Below are 24,616 nucleotides of genomic sequence, written 5' to 3'. Positions count from 1 at the left end.
ATGGACAACATCTCACAGGTCATCCACAACTGTGAGACCTGCGCTGCAATCAAACAGGCCAAGCGGGTAAAGCCTCTGTGGTACAGTGGACGATGGTTGAAGTACAGGTATGGGGAGGCCTGGCAGATTGACTACATCACCCTTCCCCAAACCCGCCAAGGCAAGCGCTATGTGCTAACTATGGTGGAAGCCACCACTGGATAGTTAGAGACCTACCCTGTGCTTCATGCTACTGCTCGGAATACTATCTTAGGCCTTAAAAAGCAGGTCTTGTGGAGACATGGCACTCCTGAAAGAATCGAGTCAGACAATGGGACCCATTTCAAGAACAGCCTTATAAACACCTGGGCTAGAGAACATGGCATTGAATGGATATATCACATCCCTTATCATGCACCAGCTGCCGGGAAAGTTGAACGGTGCAATGGGTTACTTAAGACTACCCTGAAGGCGCTTGGTGGGGGGACTTTCAAAAATTGGGAACTGAACTTAGCAAAGGCCACCTGGATGGTCAACACTCGAGGGTCAATCAATCGAGCTGGTCCTGCCCAGTCTGAACTCTTGCACACAGTAGATGGAGATAAAGTCCCTGTGGTACACATGAAAGGCATCTTAGGAAAAACTGTTTGGATTAATCCCACATCAAGCAAAGGCAGACCCATCCGTGGGATTGTTTTTGCTCAAGGACCTGGTTCCACTTGGTGGGTAATGCAGAAAGATGGGGAAACCCGTTGTGTACCACAGGGAGACCTAATTTTAAGTGAGAACTAGGTGTAGGGTTTCATTCTGTATATGTGTATATTTATCTATCTAGCTGTAAGAATGTATTAATTTAGGTATGATGTAGATGGTCATAGAATAAGGGGTGGATTATGTCCTAGGTTACAATGTAAAATGTGCCCAAAGTATGTATTCTATCACCATCTACATGAAATGTTGAAACTAAGTTGTGCACCACTGTTTCCCGTGCCCCCTCCCTCCAGACTATCTTCTGTTAATGGCCCATCAATGCCGTCCTGCATGACTCATAGATAACTCTCCCCAGGAGCTATCTCTGTTTAATAGGCAATCAAGGACCCATTACAAAACTGATAAAATGATATCAGTCCATTGTGAGATGCTCCGCCCAGGGGGAGGAGCCAAGCATTCCCACCTGGATATAATCTGGGCCTTGGGACAGCACAGGCAGCCTTACCCACTGGATTCCCAGAGGGCCAGAGCTACCAGACCTTTCTGCAAGAACACTGCTTCAACAAGACCACTTCATCTGGACTGCTACCACCACGGTTTCAGGTTGTATTCTGACTCTGTCAGTGATCTTTTGTACCATTGCATGTGTTTTATTTTATTTTACTTTTTTTCCTCTCCTATTAAATTGTTTTTTTCTGACTTGGAGTCTCTCGCTAGTTTTGCCTTCAAGCCAGCACAACAGGTTACATGCAGCCCCTTCAGTGAGGCAATGAACAGCTCAAAGGTGTAAGGGTGTTATGGTCAGTACATAAAAAAATATCTCTGCCACTCCTTCCTTCTCACACTTCTCTTGCATGGATTCTCCATGGGCTGCAGTTCCTTCACAAAATATCCAACTGCTCCAGTATGGTCCGTTAAATAATCTATGTGAATACTGATTCTGGCACCACGGAGCACCTCCTTCCCCACCTTCTTCTCTGCCCTCTGTTCATATTGCTGGTTTTTACTCTTTTTTTTCTCCCCTACTCCTCTGCATGTCTGGTGGATTTTGTCCTGTCTTAAGTATGTTTTCACAGAGGCACCATCAGCTTTGCTGATTGGCTCAGATGTGGCCTGCATTAGGTCCATTAGCAAGCTAGCTGGAACCAGCTCTGTCCAGCACAGGGCAGCACCTTACCCACTACCAAAACCTTAAGAATCAAAGGACAAACAAATAATGCAGATGTTATCATGGGAGTCTACTATAGACCTCCTAGCCAGGACAATTATGCCAATGAATTATTCTTTGAGGAACTAAGGGATGCTTCCAAGTTAACTGTCCTTGTCTTTATGGGAGACTTCAACTTGCCAGAAATTAACTGGGAGCATCACACAGCTGGTACAAATGGGACCAGAAGATTCCTAAGAAACCTGGATGACAACTTTATAGGACAGGTCCTAAGGGAACTGACTCAGAAAGATGCCCTCCTTGACATAGTGCTTGTCAAGAGAGTGGAATTCATGAGTGAAGTGGAGATTGGCAGCTGTCTTGGCCACAGCGACCACAAAGAGATCAAGTTTTAAATCTCTGTTGACAGGAGAAAAGGTCTATCAAAGCTCAACTCTGGACATGAGGAGAGCAGACTTCAGGTTGCTCAGGAAATTAGTGAATAAGGTCCCCTGGGAAAATGTTTCTGCAGGTGCTGGGGTCCATCAGTGCTGGTCACTTTTTAAACACCACCTGTTAAAGGCACAGGAGCAGGCGATTCCAAAATGTTGGAAGTCAGGCAGGCAAGGCAGAAGACCAGCTTGGCTGAACAGGGATCTTCTCTTCGAAATAAGGCCAAAAAGGAGTGTATGGACAGTGGAAGCAAGGTCAGGGGACATGGGAAGAATACAGAGATGCTGCTTGTCACTGTAAGGAGAAAATCTGTATGGTCAAAGCTCAACTGGAGTTGAGCTCCTCAAAGAGCTAGCTGATGTCATTACAAAACCTCTCAAGGATTTTTGAGCAGTTTGGGAATCCGGAGAAGTCCCAGCTGACTGGAAGCTGGTGAATGTTGTCCCAATTTTCAAGAAGGGCAAGGAGGTCCGTGGAAACTACAGGCCTTTTAGTCTCACTTAGGTGCCTAGTAAAGTTATGGAGAAGATTATTCTGGGAGGTATTGAAAAACACCTGAAAGACAATGCAGTCATCTGTCAGAGCCAGCACGGCTTTATAAGAGGAAAGTCCTGCTTGTAAAACCTGATTTCCTTTTATGATGCGGTAAACCAGCTAGCTGATCAAGGGAAGCCACTTGATGTAATCTTCTTGGAGTTCAGCCCAGCTTTTGATACTGTCTCCCACAAGATCCTTCTGGACAAAATGTCCAGCCCACAGATGGATAAATACATCATGCAGTGGGTGAGCAACTGGCTCATGGATAGGGTGCAAAGGCTTATACTGAATGGGATGACATCAGACTGGTGACCTGTCTCTAGTGGGGTTCCGCAGGGTTCCATCCTTGTCCCTGTGCTCTTCAACATCGGCATAAATTACTTGGATGCAGGAGTGGAAGGGATACTGTTGTAGTGCATTAATTGGGTTTATATTGTATTTCATTTTTATATTGGGTTTTGTAAGGTTTCTTCTGTACCATCCTGTTCCCCTGGAAACTGTATCATGTGGTTTGTCCCTGATCCTCTGCCCCGCCCATCCTCCCACACTGGAATGTAACCCAACTCTGTTCCACTCCCACCTTGTCCCTGATTGGGTAGTGGCTTGTCCCTGTCTCTAGCCCCTTCCCCCTGGGTTAAAGCCCTGTGAGGAGGGGAGAAGCCCTCTCTTGCTCCGGGACCAGGATGGGGACGGACTGAGCTCTGGACTCTGCAGGGGCAGGACCCCTGAATAAAGCTGTGATCCCCCCCAGACAAAGAGCAGACTCTTTCCTTTTGCCATCGACGGATGCCTGCTCTCTCTAAACAAAAAGGTTTGCAGCCTCTGGGTAGCTTTTAAGACCCTGGAAGGAAGATTCCTTCTGAAGTGGTTTCTCTCTCAAGCTAGCCGAAATGGAGCTCAGGCTCTGCGGGGGAGAGAGAGACGCTTCAGGATACTAAACGAGTTCGCAGATGATACAAAACTGGAGGAGGTCTTGACTCTCTCGAAGGTAGAGAGGTCGTGCAGGGAGACCTTGACAAATTAGAGGACTGGGCAATCACCAACTGTTGGAGTCCAGGGCTCATGGAAAATCCTTCAAACTTCCCTGGGGGGTCCGAGACCCTGGCTGGGACCCCAGGAAGGCATTGCCTTTGACCTTAGTCCATGGGAAAAAATTCCAACACTTAGAGATGAATTAAAAGCAACAAAGATTTGAAATAAATAGTAGTTTAGTTTGTCACAGGGTGAAAATCTGTAGGTTTGGGTTTTTAGTATGGAGATAGATGAGAGCAAGATAGAGGATTTTGGGTGGTGTCTCATCTTCTTCTTCTTCTACTCCATTTTCTGCTGTGACGGTGGCACAAAGACATTGGTAGAATGGGTTTGATGCAGAAATTGTGTGTTTAAAATAGGTAGCAATTATTAGCATAAAACTGTAAATATAGTACGTTTTAAGAGTTAATTGGACTAGAAACCTTTAAAAGACCTTGGAATTCTCTGGCTGGCTTTCTTGCCAGCTGTGTTTTCCAGCGTGCTAAGCTAGGTTTTAGCAGCGTGCAGACCTTGAGATAAGAAACTGAACAAACATCTCTAAAGATCAAAAAGCTGCAAGTTCCTTTCATCTTTTAACCCTGGTACAGGACTTTGTGTGAGAGAAAACAACTCTCACAACCAACCATATGAAGTTCAACAAGGGAAAGTGCCAGATTCTGCATCTGGGATGGGGCAACCCTGGATGTACGGACAGACTGATGGATGAGATGCTGGAAAGCAGTGCTGTGGAAAGGGACCTGGGGGTCCTGATTGCTGGAAAGTTGATCATGAGTCAGCTGTGTATCCTGGCAGCCAGGCGGGCCAACCATGTCCTGGGGTGCATTAGGCACAGTGGTGCCAGCCGGTGAAAGGAGGTGATTGTCCCACTCTGCTCTGCACTGGTGTGGCCTTACCTTACATACTGTGTGCAGTTTTGGGCACCGCAATATAAGAAAGATATTAAGCTATTAGAGAGCATCCAGAGGAGGGCAGCAAAGATGGTGAAGGGCCTTGAGGGGAAGTGTATGAGGAGCAGCTGAGGTCACTTGGTCTGTTCAGCCAGGATAAGAGGAGCCTGAGGAGGGACCTCATCGCAGTCTTGTGAGGGAAAGAGGAGGGGCAGTCACTGCTCTCTGAGGTGACTAGTGACAGAACTCAAGGGAACAGCCTGAAGCTGTGTCAGGGGAGGTTTAGGTTGGATATGAGAAAAAGGTTCTTCACCCAGAGAGTGGTTGGGCACTGGAACAGGCTCCCCAAGGAAGTGGTCATAGCACCAAGCCTTAAAGAGTTCAATAAGTATTTGGACAATTCTCTCAGGCACATGGTATGACTCTTGGGGATGGTCCTGTGCAGGGCCAGGAGTTAGAGTCAATGACCCTTGTTGGTCCCATTCAACTCATCATATCCTGTGATTCTGAGAATGCGGTCACACAAGTAGGAAAGTTGCATGACCTTTCAAATTAAGAAAGAATGAGGAAAAGTGATCTGCAGGATAAATTCAGCCTACACTCTGTCAAGAAGTCAAGAACTGGAAGTGGCCGTCCGATTAGATGTAATTGATGGAGAGGGGGTAAAATTGATAGATCTGAACAGAAAAAGCAAACACAGTTGTCAGATGATTCTAAAGGAGAAAAATAACATTTCCCAGCTTGAGTTATCAGAAAGGAAAAGGAAACATTTGTGATTCTTAGATTATCTTTGCTCTGAATATCTTCTTAAAATAGAATTATTGCATGTAAGTTAAAACTTTTTAAAAAATTTTAAATAAAATTAGAAATATTCATAAAACTGTAAATAATAAAGAATGCTTCTAATTACTCAAGCTATAGTATTAAGCCCTTTATCTCATGTTAAAACATGATAGATTTATGAATACTGTAAGATAAAATTTATACAAACATACAGTTATATACCAAACTTCTCAAATATATACTAAACACGATCCACAACTGTGGCAGAAGTCTTAGTTCAGAAATACAGTGTTAAAAAAATGTAATGCAGCTTAATGCATGCTCTTTTTTGTTTTTCTTACATGTAGCTCTTTTATCCTCTCCCCCACCCCCCAAGCATTAACATCTGAGGTCTAGTATATACATGAGAATCTTTAGATCCATTAAAATAAACAAGCAACTATATGGGTCAAGCTTTCCCCCCCTACACATTTCAGAAGAAAATCTGACCAAATTGTATCCTAAACCCTGCAAAATAAGGATATAAACAGAAATAAAAAGTAAAAGGAAATATTTCTGCATGCTAGAGAACAGCAAAATTATATTAAACATGTTAGAATAAGAAATGCTGGTGTTTTATATGTATATTTGAACTGTTGTTTAAAATTACTATTATGTTAACCATAGTACATTGTGATAAAAATATTAGGAAGACATCTGATCTTGCTTTTAAAATGTAGATTTTTCCATAAAAAAATTTACATCAAAACCTTCAAAGTTGGCAGGTTTTGCACAAAATGTCTTGTAGGTAACAGTTGGTTAATGGATTCCCAATTTCTTCAATGAAAATTTCTTATTTTTCTGTTGGATAAACACCTCTTTTCTGAAAAGTATATTAGTATATCTGATTTTGCACAGAAAACAGACTACTGTTTTTCACCTTCTAAATATCACACAGTCATTCTAGCTCCCTATTCTCTGCATTTCATCTATTTAGAATGCCTGGGATTTGGAAATTTATTTTACCAAAATCTTTGCACACCTCAATTGATTTAGGGGATGAACAAAGATCTTCAAAACTACTTTATATAGATACTGTCGGGATGGAATAAGTAAAGCAGATCCACATTATTTTCGTTAGTATCCAGTGAAAGGATAAAAGGCAATGGGCACAAATTGAATTGCAGGAAATTCCGCTTAAACATAAGAAAATTCTTTTTTTTTTTTTTTTTTTTTTTTTTTACTCTAGGGCTGGTTGAACACTGATACAGTTTGCCCAATAAGTTTGTGGAGTCTCCACCTTTAGAGAAATTCAAAACCCAACTGTACATAGGCTTGGGCAACCTGCTCTTGCTGACACTGCTTTGTGCTGCAGGTGTCTGTGTGTGGACTAGACAATTGCCAGAGGTGCCTTTCAACTAAATGACATTTTGTCTTTTTCAGTTTGTGCCCATTGCTCATTGTCCTGTTACTGGGCACTGCTGAGAAGAGTCTGGCTTTGTCTTTACTCCCTCCCATAAGGTATTTATACACATTGATAAGATACCTCTATTGCAGGAGTAATGATTTCTAGTTCAGCCACACCCACACCTGTGACTGGTATGGATCCCAAATTATGGATTTGCTTTCTGTCTTGACCTTGGACCTGTCTTGCCCCTAGGGACCTGCCCAATGATCAATGGACTGTGTCTGACCCTGGTTCTCCTCACCAGACCTGAGTCTGATTTGTGGAACGACTTCCTGGCTGGACCTTGCACCTGTGTCATCGCCACAAATTTGTCTGATAATCTGGACTCTCAGTTGAATCTGACTACCATCTCCAGATCTGCCCTGCTCACTTCACTTGGATACTGCAGGACTAGACCCAGGCTGGTGAGGTCCCTGCTGAGTATATCATGGTACTCAACTCCCAACTCCCCATTCTTTAGGGAGAAGCCAGTCATTGCTGCTCCCTGACAGGAAAAAAGTTTTGAAAGCCTTGCTAAAGTCAATATAGACATAATCCACTGCTCTTTCTTCATCCATGGAGCCATTCACCTAATTTTAGAAGACTATTGGGTTGGTCAAGCATGATTTCCCCTTTGTAAATACATGCTGACAACTCTCAATAATCTTGTCCTTCATAGGTGGGCTTTGGTTTCCTAACACCATCCCTGCACACTCAGACAGTCTATATATAGAGACTCTATAGACAGACTCTATAATCCTCCTGGATTCCCTGACCTTGCTTCCATCTCTTGTATACTTTCTTTATATGTCTGAGCTTTGTCAGGAGCTTCTTTTTCATCTATACAGGCCTCCTTCCACCTTTGCTTGACTTCCTGTATGTTGGGATGGACCATTCTTAAACTTCAAGGTGATCCTTGAAAAATAAACCAGCTCTTCTGGACCCGTTTGCCCTGTAGGACTGTCTCCCATGGGATTATTCCAAGGAGAGCCCAGAAGAGGCCCAAGTCTTCTCTGCTCAAGTCCAGGGGTTTGATGCATCAGTTCTTGCCAGGAGAAGGACATCAACACAAAGCAGAACCTAATCACAAGTTCTTCTATCATTTTTTATATGTGCTGAATAAAGATATGAAAATGAACAGCAGAATGTGAAATTCAAAGCTCCTATTACTTTTTTTTTATCTTTTGAGAAAATAACCTGACTACCAAGAAACATCTGTTCTGAAGGATTGAATATTTCACTTTTTTATCAAATATTCAAATTTATGAGTTTTTAGATATGTCTACTGATATCAGACTCCAGTGATATCAGCTGATGAACTGACAAACCTTTATTTTTCCCAAGTGAAGTTAAACAATTTCCATTAGAGATTCAACTTTGCCACATAAATGCAGACAGGTAAGGTTCCAAGAACTAGAAATACAAAAAAGTAGTTTCATATAACACTATACCTCTGTTTCTGCTGCATAGGTTGCTGTCTCATAGCCGTATATTGCATGTCCTCTTGTAGACGATTAAGGGGAGAATCTGGTTTGACACGAATCCCATAATAATGGTATTTAGAGTTCCCCCTTCATGAAAGAACAAAAATACCATTGTTTCTTTTGTATATGCATCACATGTTAACATTTGCCTTGACTGGTAAACAGTACATAAAAATTAGGCTTGTTTTTGGTATAAAACTGATACAACTCCACCAGCTTCTGAAAAATGGTTCACTTAAACTGTATTTTCCAGCACTTTACTGTCGGGCTTCATTTAAATAGAATATGGTAAATAAAAAACCAACTAAATTACTTATGCAATCGTAGTGAATAAAACAATTCCATAATTGGGGTATGCTTGTGAGTGAGGGTTTGTGAATGTTTCACTAATCAACTTCAGTCCTGGTCAACTGGAAAGAAAGAACAGAATTGGGCTGTGTTCATGCTTATGAGAGTGTCTATATGGGTGCTGGTAAAGGCATTGCCCTGTGTTAGCTTCTGTGGTTAGCTGTGTTAGTGTCATGTGTGTGTCTGCATCTTTGGAACACATGTTCAGTCTTGCTACTATCTGGACCTGCAAATGGAAACAGCAGTAGCTGCATCCATTGGACTGAGATAGAAGATATCTAGGTCATAAGAGTACACAGAATCTGGCTATAGCAGACCAGGAGTCCCAAATCCTGAAGTCTACTGGATTTGGCAACTCCCTTAACAGAAAGTTTTAAAATATTTTTATTTGCTTATTTTCTTGCTTGTTTTTAACATATAAGCTTCATGTTCACAATTAATAATGATATTTTTCTGTTAAACTTTAAGATTTTATTAATGCAAACCTGGTTCCCAGTCTTCTGGTCCGTAATCCCATGAAGATTGACCGTATGAGTTTTCCAAAGGAGGCAGCATTGACTGGATCTAACTTGTGCTCCTGACAATGACGTAAGTAATGGTTGTAAAGGGTACTTCTGGGGAGACTCACTCCTTCTGCAGTTTCATAGTTGTCTAAAAGCCATTGGAGCTATGTCAAATATGAAAGAGTGAACATATGTAAATTCAGTATTACTCTACTGAAAACCCCCACTTAATTGTACAACACAGAACTCTGATATTTTTTAGACCACTCAAGGCCTGTTTAATACAATGACTGTTCTTCAAGCAACTATAATATCTTTAAATCTCTTTCAATGCTAGATATGCCATGATGCCTTGGTTTTGGATTCTTTTTTTTAGGTTTACAAGGAAATAACAAGACTCATGGCACTTGTGAGCTCAGATAGCTCCACTTCTAAAAATATCTCAGATTCAGTACCATACATTAACATTTTATGAAGTCCTTTAGAGAAAAATTGCTGGAACTCCAAATAAATAAAATAACCAATGAAAATTATATCAATTGCATGAAAAAACCCTAATAGAACTAAGTTAATACATTTTAAATTCTGGAATGATATACTATTTCTCTTTACATGGAATTAAAAAAATACAAATAAACCCCCCCCCCCCCCGTACTATATTTAACTGAAGAGGGTTTATTGTCTTCTAAATACAAAGAAACTATCAAATATAAGGTAAAAAGCAATCTAGATGACATAAAAATAACTTGTATAGCTATAAAGCATTATGGGCCCAATTCCTGTTGTAGCTTGTTTGCTTTTGACTTCTAAGAGAAACAGAATTAACATTATTTTTTTTTCCGGTGTAATTTATTGCAGAATTTTGGTGAGTAATTTTGGAAGCATTTAGGCAAATAGCTTCTAAAATATGACTGTGCCTTTGTATAAAACAAATAGTAACTAACATAGATTCACAGAATATTCTGAGTTGGAAGGGACCCATGAGGATCAAGTCCAACTCTTAAGTAAATGGCTGTAAGAGTCGGTCTGAAGTTCCCCTCATTTGCCTCATGATCGTCATGAAGACCCCGAGGACCCCACTGTAGTTCTGGCCTGCTCAAGGTGGATGCTTGCCAATCGTTTGCAGGTGCATTTTCCTGTGTCACCACACCATGGTACACTGGCTTTGAGCAGTGTAATGGCAATGTTTGTACCTGCTTCACACTCCCGGCTTCACAACAATAGCCTATGAATTTCCCCACTTCTTGGCCAAGTGGATTTTCTGGGGTAACTTTGGTGGTCCCCCACAGAAAATCCCTCATCTGCTTCACAACCACCATGACAGACGGAGATTGAAGCCCCCTCCCAAGGACTGAGATTTAGACCTCTATACAAAGCCCCTTTCAAGGACTGAGACATGAGGCCCCTACAACCCTAATACGGGGGGGGTGGGGGGGGGTGGGGGGGGGCTGACTTAATCAAAGCGAGATGTTTGCCTGCAGGCACGGTCATTGGACAAGGAAGACAATGGCTCTCGCTTACTGCTGAGAACATGGACTACCTGTTCCCCCTTGGTGGCTTCAATAGACTTACCTGTTCCCCCCACGATGGAGGATTGTAATAAAAACCCCTGAGTTAACCAGAGATTTTGAGAGACTCTCCCCAACGTGACAGGCGGATCCATCGACTGGACCACGAGGACTTTGTCTCCATGTTTTGTAGCTATATCCCCTCTTTCCTCTCTCTTTTTCTCTATCTCTTTCTCTTAATCCCTCTATCGCATTTGCTATAGTCAATCAATAAAAAGTGCATTTGTTTTGATTAATACTGAAATCCTCTCTGTGTTGTGTTTTGCACTCTGAGATCAGTAAATGAACCATTACGACCCCCGCTTGTACAAGTGGATCGTGATAATGGCCCATACAGGGATTGAACCCACAACCTTGGTGTTATTGGCATCGTGCTCTAACTAACTGAGCTAATTTCAGGGTTATGCACACAAAACTCAAGTTAAATGGTCATTTTAATGACATTTACCAGTATAAGAGAAAAAAAAAAAGGAAATATTTTTATAGTTTTTATTTATCAGCAGTCCTGACTAATGGGGGAGGTCCCACTTGACTAGAAGTTAGCAAACTTATAAGGAAGGCCAGAAGGAGGATCCAGGGAACTACAGTCCTGTCAGTCTGACTTCAGTGCCAGGGATCATTATGGAGCAGATCATCTTGAGTGCCATCCTACTGTACGTACAGGATACCCAGGGGATCAGGCCCAGTCAGCACTGGTTTAGGAAAGTCAGGTCCTGCTTGACTAACTTGATCTCCTTCTATGACAAGGTGATGCACTTAGTGGATGAGGGAAAGGCTGTGGATGTTGTCTACCTGAACCTTAGTAAGGCCTTTGACAATTTTTCCCAGTGCATTCTCCTGAAGAAGCTGGATGCTTATGACTTGGACAGGCATACTGTTTGCTGGGTAAAAATCTGGCTGGATGGATGGGCCAAAAGAGTGGTGGTGAATGGAATTACATCCATTTGGTGGCTGGTCACAAGTGGTGCTTCCCAGGGCTCAGTATTGGGGCCAGTACTTATTAATATCTTTATCAGTGATCTGGACAAAGGGATTGAGTGCACCATCAGTAGGTTTGCAGATGACACCAAGTTGGATGGGAATGGTCATCTGCTAGAGGGCAGGAAGGCTCTGCAGAGCTTGTATGAGGTTCAACAAGGTGAAGTGCATAGTCTTGCACTTGGGTCACAACAACCTCATGCAGCAATACAGGCTTGGGTAAGAGTGGCTGGAAAACTGCTGGTCAGAAAAGGATCTGGGTGTGCTGGTTGACAGCTGACTGAACAAGCCAGTGTGTGCTCAGGTGGCCAAAAAGGCTGATGGCATCCTGGCTTGTATCAGCAATAGTGTGGCCAGCAGGGCTAGGGGAGTGATTGCCCCCCTGCACTCGGCAGTTGTGAGGCTGAACCTCAAATCCTGTGTTCAGTTTTGGGCCACTCATTACAAGAAAGACACTGAGGTGCTAGAGTGTGTCCAAAGAAGAGCAATGAAGCTGGTGAAGGGTCAGGAGCACAAGTCCTATGAGGAGCAGCTGAGGAAACGGGTTGTTTAGCCTGGAGAAAAGGAGGCTCAGAGGGGACGCTATCACTCTCTCTACAACTATCTGAAAAGAGTTTGTAGTGATGTAGGTGTCAGTCTCTTCTCATAAGTAGCAAGCAGTAGGACAAGAGTCAATGGAAATATAGGAAAATTTTCTTCAATGAAAGAGTTGTCAAGCATGGGAACAGGCTGCCTAGTGAAGTGGTCGAATCACCAACCCTGGAGATGTTTAAAAGACATGTAGCTGTGGCACTTAGGGACATGGTTTAGTGGTGGACTTGGCAGTGTTATTAGTTGGATTTGATGATCTTAGAGGTCTTTTTCAACCTAAGTGATCCTATGATTCTATATTTAACTTATGGGGTTTCAGATTTTTGAGGATACTACCATTTTACTTAGCTTACCCCTTTCTTCCCCCATGGTTTCATATCCTTGGAATTTCCCTTTAATTTCCACTTGAAGAATTTCCAAATTTTGTTTTTGTCTTGTATTTACTAATTACTTAAGAAAGTAACTATGCCAAAATGAATTAGAATGAACATACAAATTTTCCAGGTTCATAAATCTTACAAAAAGTCTGGACTTAGTTTGAGCATCCGATAAATCCCCAAAACCATAGATTTGGTTTTGGCATTTGGAACAAAGTTTTATTCCAGTATGCTGGACCCTCACATGATTGTTTAATCCATTTCACTTTAGTCCTCCAAAGTAATTAATACGATCAAGATATGTGTTTAAAGTACCATAAAATATATAATTATGTGACATTGAATATGATACTCTGCAGGGCTACTTACTAATAGATCACTGAATAAATTCTGTTCTAGTAATGTTCCATATAACTTGTCAATTACAGAACAAGAATATCAATATTTTAGTTTCCATTACTCTTGAAATAAGTTTCACTCTGATCCTTCTTCATTGCAGAACTATTAGTGAAAATTAGATTATAATGAACATATTGGACATACAGTTCTTTTTAAGTCAATTGTGAGTAATTTACTGAACACAATACATGGAAAATGAAAAAAAAATTAGGAAAACATTCACTCGAGACCTTTCAAAGATCATCTTCATGCTTACTTTCTTACAGAAAACATCACCAGAACTATCATGCTTAGGTTTCTAAACAAGAGCTCTGTGTAAAGATGTAGGAGAAGCATGATCTAGCTGTTTGCAAGATGGATGTCGATAATGTTGCACTTTAAATAAACATTAAAAAGTGTAATTCATCATCCTTATATCAACTTTTAGGTATAAATGCAGTCTTAACATTCACAATTTTTTATTAACTTAAGCATTTACAATTCTGAAACAAAGCCCAGGAAAAAAATATAAACTTTTACCTTTACATGTGTGGATTATCAAAATCATTTCACTATATCTTAATTATATCCTTCAAACTTACCATTTAAGCTATGCTAATTAGTTTATGGAATATAAGCAATTTGTTTTACCTCACAAAGAAAAAATTATTGACAAGACTCCCAAATTATTTCCAGTTTAACTTCTAAATATAGTATTAGATTTTTTTCCAGATCAATTATAATTTATTAGGATTCATTTCAGTGCATTTTACTAATGATCTGTATTTGACAGATATTCTTTCAACCACAGCTTGGCATTAGTCAACAATGGGAAAGCAAAACCCAAGATAAGTACAAAGTATGGATATTTGCTCCAGGGTGAAAATATTTCAATAAAAAAAGGTTGACATGATTATTTAGCAGGTTGCAGCCTTCAAAGAAGAATGCCAATAGCTGAATGCTATGTAAAAAAGTAAATAATCTGCAGACACGATAACATTATTGATAACAACCTTAAATATATTTTTGTATTTGCAGAAATCTGATTCTAAAATTGAAATGTCTACACTTTGACTTGTTGATTTATAATATTAACAACATTGGAATGGTAGAAATGGTTTATGCAGAATGGGTAAGTTGACTACAAATTCAATGAAACTCCAATATTTAAAAATCATTAGATTATAAATTAGTCAACTCAATCACATACAGAAAGAAATCAGAAAAGGAAATAAAATAAAGGAAAATTTTAAAAAAATCATTAAAATAAACAGGTATTAATTAGGGCAACAAAATGCCAGCTTAAGGAAGAAGATAGGACTAAAACCATATCCTCTAGTCCAATTCCCCTTCAGTGATTAGGGACATTTTCAATCAGATCAGGTTGCACAGAGCCCCATCCAATCTGACTGTGAACACTTCCAGGGACGGGGCAGCCACAACAACTCTGTACAACCTGATTGTTCCAATGTCTCACCACCCTCATTGTAAAGAACTTCCTTCCTTATGTTCAGTTTAAATCTATCCTCTTCCAGTTTAAAACCATTGCTCCTTTTGCTATCACTACAGGCCATGGTAAAAAGTCTCTCTCCATCTTTCTCATAAGCCCCCTTTAACTACTGAAAGGCTGCAATAAGGTTGAAAAACCTCAACTCTCTCTGCCTTTCTTCATAGGACAGGTGTTCCAGCCCTCTGATCATTTTAGTGGCCCCACTTAGACCCACTATATTCCATTATCTAAGCTGTTGATGAAGATATTAAATGGTAATGGTCATAGTACAGGCCCTTGAGGGACACAGCGCATTACTGATCCTTGTTTGGACATTGAGCTGTTTGCTGTAATGCTTTGGATGCAGCCATCCAGCCGGTTTCTTACCCACCTAAGAGTCTACCCATCAAACCCATATCTCTCAAATTTAGCAGCAGGAATGGTGTAGGGGGCTGTATTGAAGGCCTTACAGATGTCTAGATAGGTGACATCCATACCTCTCCCTTTGTCCACCAAATCAATTGTTCCACTATGCAAGGCCACTAGATTACTTAGGCATGATTTGTCCTTGCCAAAGTCCTGTTGGCTGTCTCTTATAACCTCCCTGTGTTCCATACGTTTCCTCCTCTTTCAGGAGGATCTCTTCCATGATCTTTTAACTAGTGCATTACACAGGAAATAGGGGAATACAGTTTTCTGATGTAGAAAAGCTTGTCATTTAACTCTTATTGTTTTCATTATGAAGATTCTGGATTTCCTTGTCAGATTCAAGGCAGATTTAGCAATTCTTTGTATATCTAAGTTTTAATACATATTTTTGTCATTTTGCAATAAAATTTATTACCCATTTAATTATGATGCTAGAATAATTTTAGCATGTTTCTAGGTTGCCTTAACATGATCTAAATCTCATTCTTCACATTTTACAGAATTCAATTTCCTTCACCTAATTTTAGTATTTTCTAAGAAAACTAATTTCTCTTCCAAGAAATTGTACTGGCTCCTGCTGTCTTTTTCTAGCATGATGATAAACTTTTACAAAAAAATTTTGGTTTTCACCTCCATGTTACCACATTCTTGGGGGGGGGGGGGGGGGGGGGGGGGTGTAGGAAATGTCAACAAATCAAAATAAGTGTATAGACTCTACCCAGTATACTCATACATTCATATTACACTCAATATTTACTTTTCTGTGGTAAAGAAATACAAGAATCTGAAAAAATATGTGAGTTTATGTCTTAGTAAGGTTAAGAAGCAAAAAGGATGTAGTATGTATAGAAATTTAGCAGCAATTAAAAATACAAAACTATTTATACCAGCTGAAGAAAAAACATTTTGTTTGCACAATATTTCAAGAGACTAGCATTATTTAAAAACAAGCTGAAAATTAAATTTTGAGCCTTACTCCTTTACCTAAAAGTTATATTTAATGGCTTTACCACTATATTTGCAACCATCTTTTTATGCAAACATATTCAGCCTTTTATTATGGAAAATTCCTGACTACAGAATTTGCAAAGACAGAACAAAGCAAAAGGCATAAGAAAACATATTAGACACTAACAGATTGTTTTAATTTTTTAAATCTCATTATATGGATCTGCAGAATTGTTATAATAATATTATTCAGAATAACAGAAATATTTGAAAATAAATCTAAAGTATATTTTTATTCAAACTGTGTGCACTGCTTCTTTCCCCCTTTACCTGCCCTTAAATTATTATATCAGGTACACAAATCATAGAAAATTATTTTTGAATGTCAAACACAGACTACCTAAGGGTTATTTGGCTATTATTTTTACATTTACATTGGGACCTGCAAAATAGACAAATATGTTAAGCTGCGTTAACACAATACAGAACCTAGAAAAGAAATGCACTCTACCGTGTGTCATGACACTTGGCCTGACAAAATATAGTGACATACGATGTAGATTATGAGCAACTAAAATGAAAAGATTACAAGCAAAAAAGCAATAAATTAAACATTTAGAGGCAGGCTAAGCATGCAGAACAAGATAGAGATTAGCTTTCGTGAAAGAAGAGACAACTTACATGGCTGTTGAGAAGAGAGCTTCTGTGAGTAGAAAGACCATCAGACTTCTGAAGTGTCTCAATCGCCATTTCAATCTGATAATAGATGTCATTAGAAAATGACTCAAGACAGTATAAAAGACTAATCAGAAAAATTATGATAGATTCCCTTAAGTTCAACAGAAATATCTAGTTTGGTCATAGCTAAGGGATATTTTCAACTTAAAGGCCTCATCCTGAAGTCCTCATGAAGGCAAACCTCCTAGTGAAGTCAGGGTGGCATTTTGCTTGCATATATACTGCAGGATCCCACTTTCAAAGTCCAATTTACCTTCCTCCCTACTCATGAAATAGGAGAAGTGGATTTACTAGTAAGCTACATTGCAAACAGTAAAAATTACTGAACAATCAGTTTTTTGAATAAAAGAAAAATCCTCCAGAATAAAATCCTAAGAAATGCCTCAGTGTTGCTTTCTCTAAGTATTTGAGAAAGAACTGTGCACACTTTGAGTGTGAATAAGAAGCAAAATTTCTGCTCTCTGCAACAATGGAGTAAAATCTCAATCATTCTGTAGGTTTTCTGCCATTATCTTCATCGTACAGGATATCACCCCATACAGCCTGCTAAAGCATTCTTTGAATATTCAAAGCTCTCAAAGTAAATGAAAATTGGAGATCCGTCCTTAAAAGAAAATAAAAAATCAGATGGGTTCAAAATAATACTTTTAAAGGAAAAAGTATTATAAACCACTAATTATACAGTAGCATTGCTCCTAATAGAAATTAATAAAGACACCTATATCCCTTCCTATTCTTCCCTTCCATATTAATACATCTTATTAATTCAATAATGACAACAATAAAAATAAAATTGTAATCTAACTAGTTTAGATGCAGAGCTAGAATAGCAAAAACATTGAAAGTCATCGAGACAATGGGATGTACAGTAAAAGAAGGCACATAATGAGCCACATTAAATGGAAAAAAACAGAAAAGCAATGGAAAAGCATCTGTAAATTTAAAACCACTTATATCCACTGTTGACAGTTTTAAAATAAATCTTCCCTACACTTCTTTAATTATTGCATTATTGATGCCTTAAGTTTTAGCTTTCATGCTTTTCAGATTCTGTGCTGCCTAGATGTGTAGTTCTGAGCCTCATATTGTTAGTAAGTTCTCTTCACAGAGTAGGTAGACAAAACAATCCTTTTCCATCTTGAAACCAAAGACAACCATTACAAGTTTCAGGCCCAAAAGCATAAACAACGGTGGACTGAAGAGAGAAAACAAGAAGGACGGGACGTCATAATCTGAAGCTGTAATTGGACAATTAAACACAATATGCAAATGGACCAAAACTTATAAAAGTGTAAGACCTTGTGACCAGTCATCCATTTTTGTGACCATTTTGAGTCCATCTTGGGTGTAGCCCTGGCCAGGCTCTTGTACTGCCCAAGGTGTATCCTTAAAGGCCTTTTAATAAATATCTACTTAATTCTCTTAGCTCTGTCTAGTCTCTGTTCCAGGTCAGCCTGCTCAAGGCATCACTATTATCTAAAGAGTTTATACTGGTAAATTGCATTACTAAAATGAGTTCAATAAATATACAGCACAAAACTGAAAAATATTTCAGATTATATTTCACTTAGTGCATAAATAAAATGTGCTTTCCCCTTTTTATAAACTAATCAAATAGTATTCTTACTGTAGCAATTCTCAATGAAAAAGGAAGCCTTTCTTACAACTGTTTACTATTAGAAATATAAGCCTTTTGACAAAAGCATACTAGGATCTGATGATATGCAAGAAATATTGCAAAAATAATGTTTGGACACAGTTTTTTTTCTTCCTTCAGTAGAAAATACTATTAAGTCAAACTGTTCAATCAGACAGAAAAGGTCAAATTTAAAAGGATACTGTATATTAAAAATGAAATGGTTAATATTTCATCATACTAAGATCAACTCACTATATTGTACAACCATAGACTTTCCCATTTTGACATAATATAATAACATCATGCATAATTTAAATTGTAATTCTGAATCTCACTCCACTCTGACAATATCTTCTCTACAGCAGTACTGCAGGGCTGAAGTCCTGCCTCCTGCTGCTCGTTCAAGCTATTACACTACCCACTCACTTCATTGTGACAAGTTTTTGTGACCTGTTCAAAGAACCAAATTTTTTAAATCATAAATTATGAAGATATATATATATATAATCATAGAATCATAGAATGGTTTGGGTTGAAAGAGACCTTAAGAATCATCCAGTTCCAACCCCTCCACCATGGGCAGGGGCACATTTCATTAGACAAAGTTGCTGAGATCCCCATCCAACCTGGCTTTGAATGCTTCCAGGGATGGGGTATCCACACCTTCTCTGGGAAACCCGTGCCAGGGCCTCACCATTCACACAGTAAAGAATTCTTCCTAATATCTAATCTAAACCTACTCTTTCTGTCTGAAGCCATACCCCCTTGTCCTCTCACTACATGCCCTTGTAAAAAATTCCTCTCTAGCTTTCTTGTTGGCTCCTTTCAGGTACTGAAAGGCCACAATAAGGTCTCCCCAAAGCTTTCTCTTCTCCAGGCTGAACAACTCCCAGCTCTCTCAGCCTTTCTTCAGGGGAGAGGTGGTTCAGCCCTCTGATCATCTTGGTGGCCTCCAGGTCAGGTCTCACCAGAGTGAAGTAAAGGGGCAGAATCTAGACAAAATCAACTTCTCAGTGCTGTGAGATCCTGCAGAAATCTTTGAATTTGTGGAATTTGTTTGCAAGGGTACTTATGAGCAGCAGTTTTTTCCTCCTAGTCAGAGAAAGAGGGGGAAGTAAAGATGTGGAAAAGACAACATGACGGCACCAAGGTCAGTGGAAGGAAAGAGGGGGCGGAGGTGCTCCAAGCATCAGAGTCAAGATGTCTCTGCAAGCCGTGTTGAGGACTATAATAAAACAGTCTCCCTGTAATCCATTAAGTCCATGGGGAGGGATGCAGAGATCTGCTCGCAGCCTGTGGGAAAAGATGCTCATGCTGGAGGGGGTGTGTTGTAGCGCATTAATTTGTTTTATATTGTGTTTCATTTTTATATTGGGTTTTGTAATGTTTTCTTCTGTATCCCCTGTTCCCCTTGGAAACTGTATCACGTGGTTTGTCCCTGCTCGGCCGTGCCCATCCTCCCACGCTGGAATGTAACCCAACTCTGTTCCACTCCCACCTTGTCCCTGATTGGGTAGTGGCTTGTCCCTGCCTCTAGCCTCTTCCCCCCTGGGTAAAAGCCCTGAGAGAAGGAGGGGCAGTTTCTTTGGCATCAGAATGGGGACGAGGAAGGAGCTACTGGTCTCTGGACTCTGCAATGGCAGGACCCCCAAAAATAAAGCCATGATTTCCCCCCCAGAGCAAAGAGCAGACTTGCTTTTCTTTTGCCATCGACAGACATCTGGGTCTCTCTAAAGAACCACAACAGCTGGTGCCGAAATGTGGGGCTCGAAGCCACAAGGGGCTCCCAGAAGGCTCGAAGAACCACGCGTGGAGCACGTGGCCGAGGAACCTCACCCAGGCATGTGAGTCCCTAAACGTAGCCCACCCACACAGAGACACAGACCTGTCAGGCTTGGCATTCGCTGTGGAGTCTCCAAAACACAGGACTCCACAGATCAAGGCTGTAGTTTTCCTTTGGACTTAAAAAACCCATCGGAGTGCTGCGAAGAAGCCCCCTGAATGGCAGGCTGCTCTCAGAGAAGGTGACCGCATGTTAGTGGACAGCTGACCCTGGATCTGAGACTGGAAGCTCTTTTTGCACCAAAAGGGTCAGTCTCAGGCAAAAGGAGTGACTGGGAAAGAAAGGAAAGATTCGTCTGCACGCTGGATTTTTGGTGAGTATTACCACTTTGGGATCTAAGGAAAAGTCTTTTCAGAGATGTTGTTCCTCAGGGAAAAGGGTTTTTTCCTTTGGGGGAAGGTTTTCACTTTCAGAGCAAACCTTCAAGGTGCTTTAATAGCACATTCGGTTTCGGCTGCGCAGCCTAAGGGATGGAAAAGGTAACAGTTTCCCCTCCAGAATTTTTTTATCTCCAGCGAGGTTTTTTTTTCCTTTTGGTTTCTTAGTCATAGTTAAAGGGGACACAGAAACGCAAAATCTGAGCCAAAAATGGGTACTAGGCTGTCTGTGTCTCAAAAAAGAGTCTATTACCAAATTTTAAGTGCCTTGGATGATGGGGGGACCCATTGTTCAAAGAAACAGCTGAAAAAATTAATTCGGTGGTTGTTTTCTCAGTTTCCACATGAATCATTAGAGCAAATAAGCTTCCCAGAATTTTGGGAGGCTATAACAAAAAATTAGTTGAATCAGACTTCCCTAAGGGTAACAAAACTGCAAATTTGGCTTTTTGGAGCTTAAAAATTCAGTTAGTATTGCAAAAGCAAAATGAAAAGAAAAAAAAGCCAGTTCTTTGTGGATTTTCCCCCGTTTCCCCAGTCTCCCTCTCTCCCAACCCTAAAACCACTTCCTCAGGCTCGGATATTCTGAGGGATGCAGCCCACCAGACAGGGCAGGGAAGCTGCAGCTCCCCAGGCATTCCCCAAATTCCAGAGCTCCCCTGCTCAAGGAATTCTGGCCAGATTCCTTGAGAAACCCCTAAACTTTCCCCAAACCTCCCTTCTTCCCCAGTTTGTACTTTTGCAGACAGCTCAGGTGCTCAAAACCCCCATCTTAGTGATTCCCAAGCTGGTCTCAGTTATGGGGGGGGATCACAAGATGGCGGAGACACCTTTGTCCAGCCATGAGGAGCCTTTTTCTTTGTCTGTTCCTCCTTCCCACAATCCTTTTGGTAACCCGAGCAACCCATTCCTCTCCCCAGACCCCTCCTTCCCTTCGGCACCGCCCTCTCCTCTGACTCCGCCCCCTACCCTCAAACCTCTGCCCTCCAACTCCGTCCCATGTGAGTCAAGTCTCCCCAGACCCCTCCCTGCCTCTGGTTCCCACAGTTTCCCTGCCCACAATCCCAGTTCCTACACCCCGGAGGGGAGGGGGGGGGGGAGCAGGGGGGGAGCGGGGAACCCGGAAGCAGGAACCGATCTCGACTTTTCTGCTACCCTTTTCACATATCGACAGTCAAAAAGGGGGGGTGTTGTCCATGGTTATTGGGACCCCTTCCCCCAGCAAGCGATTCAGGATTTATGCAAAGCTCAGATCAATTTTGGATATGAAAGTGAATAGGTCTGCAACCTTTCAAAAGCAAATTTAGCAGGGTATCCTACAGTTCCCTTTGACCTCCAAAGAGATTTACTTCCGGAGCTTTGGCAAAATCCTGAAATGGCTATTGATAATAATAATTTCCTAATTCAATTAGAACATCTATGTGGTGATAGTGAATGGGTCACAGCCCTCAAGCAGGCTCAGGAAATTCCTTTGCTTCCATCAGAACCTTTTGTAACATTTGTGGAGCGATTAACCCGAGCTATCGAGTTACAGGTTAAGGAAGTAGGAGCCCAGGAACAGGTCCTGGATGAAATGGCTCTGGCTGATGCAAACGAACAGTGCAAGGCAGCTATCCTCAGCCTGTCTATAGAACTGGCTCCAACCTTAGATGACATGCTCCAGGTGTGTGCCAGGAAGGTTCCCTTCATGACAGCTCACCTAAGCCACAGTTCCAGAGTCAAGCCACCACAAAAAGCCGCTGCTGTAGACACCGTGCCTCCTGTGCCTGTGCCATGGCCACCACCCAAGAGAAGAACAACGTGTCTCCTGTGCGATCAGGCTGGACATAGGGCATCTCAATGCCCTTTAAAGAAGCAATTTCTGGACTTTTGGGATGATGGGGGCAGGGGGTCTTGGGGGCCCAAAGAGAACCTTTCAAAAAACTAAAAGATGAGTACCGGCTTGCCCAGCGTGCTGACATAAATGGGGTAAGTCCGAGGAGGGGGGAGAAAAAACAGGAAAATGCAAATGTTGAATTAACTAATTGTGCTTTAACCAGTTCCGCTTTTCAGCACAAGTCACCAGATGTGATAGTAAAGGATCCAGCGACCAGAGAAACAAAAAGTCCTCATGATCTGGTCACCTGGGGTCGTGGGTACACCCATGTGTCCACTCCCCCAAGTCTCAAGTGGGTGCCAGCTGAGTGGGTGAAACCTTTCATCCCTAAAAGTGCAAAGCCACCTGCAGAGGCCCCACAAATGGCCAGTGCTGCCTGGAGGAGGAGAAAGCACCGAACCCTCTCCTAGTTATCCCTTAACAGTGTTTTTCTAGACAGTTTGTTTGCACTAAATGTTATTTTTTCTTTTTCAGCTTTAAAGGTATTCAAGGTCCAAACTCTGAGCATCTCCCACGGACTGAGCCTTCCTTCTTTTAAATTTAATAAGAAAGAGGGAAATGTTGTAGCTCATTAATTTGTTTTATATTGTGTTTCATTTTCATATTGGGTTTTGTAATGTTTTCTTCTGTATCCCCTGTTCCCCTTGGAAACTGTATCATGTGGTTTGTCCCTGCTCAGCCGTGCCCATCCTCCCACGCTTGAATGTAACCCAACTCTGTTCCACTCCCACCTTATGCCTGATTGGGTAGTGGCTTGTCCCTGCCTCTAGCCCCTTCTCCCCTGGGGAAAAGCCCTGAGAGATGGAGGGGCAGTTTCTTTGGCATCAGAAAGGGAACAAGGAAGGAGCTACTGGTCTCTGGACTCTGCAATGGCAGGACCCCCAAAAATAAAGCCATGATTTCCCCCCGGAGCAAAGAGCAGACTTGCTTTTCTTTTGCCATCGACGGACATCTGGGTCTCTCTAAAGAACCGCCACACGGGTGGATGCTAAAAAAGCTGTAATCCAGTGGGAAACCCAGAGAAAGAGGGCCCTTGCTTCCACACTAGAGCAGCTTACCCTTAAAAGACTACACCCCATGGACTAGTGACCCACACAATGGCAGTTTCGGGAAGAATGCTTTGCCTGTGGGAGGGACTCATGTTACAGCAGGTTGGGTGCGACTGCTACTAATGAAATTAGAATCATGCTGGAGAAGTTCATGGAGAACTGTGTCCTGTGGGAAAGACCCCACAGCATAGCAGAAGAGAAAGACTCCTCTCCCTAAATGAACTGAAGAAGGATCTCAAGTGGAAAGGTGTTTTAAAGGCTATTTTTACTCCTCATTATCCTCCTTTGACTCTGTTAATAATAAATTTAGTTTATACCTTTAAGTTTGAGCCTGTTTTGCCCTCAGACTGTTTTCTCATGGTCCTTATCTCAACTCATTTGCCCTTTGTTACGATTCTTGTGGGTACCTGGTGTTTTAACCAGTGTCAAACCCCAACAGCTGAACACAGGGTTGATAATAGAGATGTTTTTGTTATTGCTGAGCAGGGCATACACAGAGACAAGGTTTTTTCTGCTTTTCCTACTGCCAAGCTGTCAAGGCGGCTGGGAGTGCATGGGAAGTTGGGAGGAGACACAGCCAGGACAGATAACCCAAACTGACGAAAGGGATATTCCAGACCACCTGACATCATGCTCAGTATATAAAGTGAGGGGAAGAAGGAGGAAGGGGGGGGAGGGGAATGTTTGGAGTGATGGTGTTTGTCTTCCCAAGTCACTGTTATGCATGTTAGGGCTCTGCTCTCCTGGAGATGGCTGAACATCTACCTGTCCATGGGAAGCAATGAATTAATTCCTTGTTTTGCTTTGTTTGTGTGAGTGGCTTTTCCTTTTCCTATTAAACTGTCTTTATCTCAACCCATGAGTTCTCCAGATTTTACCCTTCTGATTGTCTCCATGATCCTGCTGGTGGGGGGAATGAGCAAGTAGCTGCATGTGGCTTGGTTGCTGGCTGGGGTTAAACCACAACTGACACACAGAAATCCACTACTCTAGAAAAGTGTCAACACCATGCCACTAAGATTTGAACTGTAACGTTAGCAGTGGCT

The 24,616-nt window shown here is 41.4% G+C and overlaps 1 protein-coding gene across 1 annotated transcript in view; it reads right to left on the bottom strand.

The window, feature by feature from the left end:
- Positions 1–24,616, bottom strand: part of LOC120764838 (transcription factor RFX3-like) — a 278,652-nt gene that overhangs the window by 98,145 nt on the left and 155,891 nt on the right. The window contains exons 5-7 of the mRNA XM_040088916.2: positions 16,730–16,804; positions 9,273–9,454; positions 8,407–8,526 (exon numbers count right to left, since the gene is read on the bottom strand). Of these exons, the coding sequence (XP_039944850.1) occupies positions 8,407–8,526; positions 9,273–9,454; positions 16,730–16,804 (377 nt within the window). The remainder of the gene's footprint in view (positions 1–8,406; positions 8,527–9,272; positions 9,455–16,729; positions 16,805–24,616) is intronic.

Source organism: Hirundo rustica, chromosome W, assembly GCF_015227805.2.
Source record: "Hirundo rustica isolate bHirRus1 chromosome W, bHirRus1.pri.v3, whole genome shotgun sequence".
Lineage (NCBI taxonomy): Eukaryota > Metazoa > Chordata > Aves > Passeriformes > Hirundinidae > Hirundo > Hirundo rustica.
This window is presented reverse-complemented; position numbering and strand designations above follow the sequence as displayed.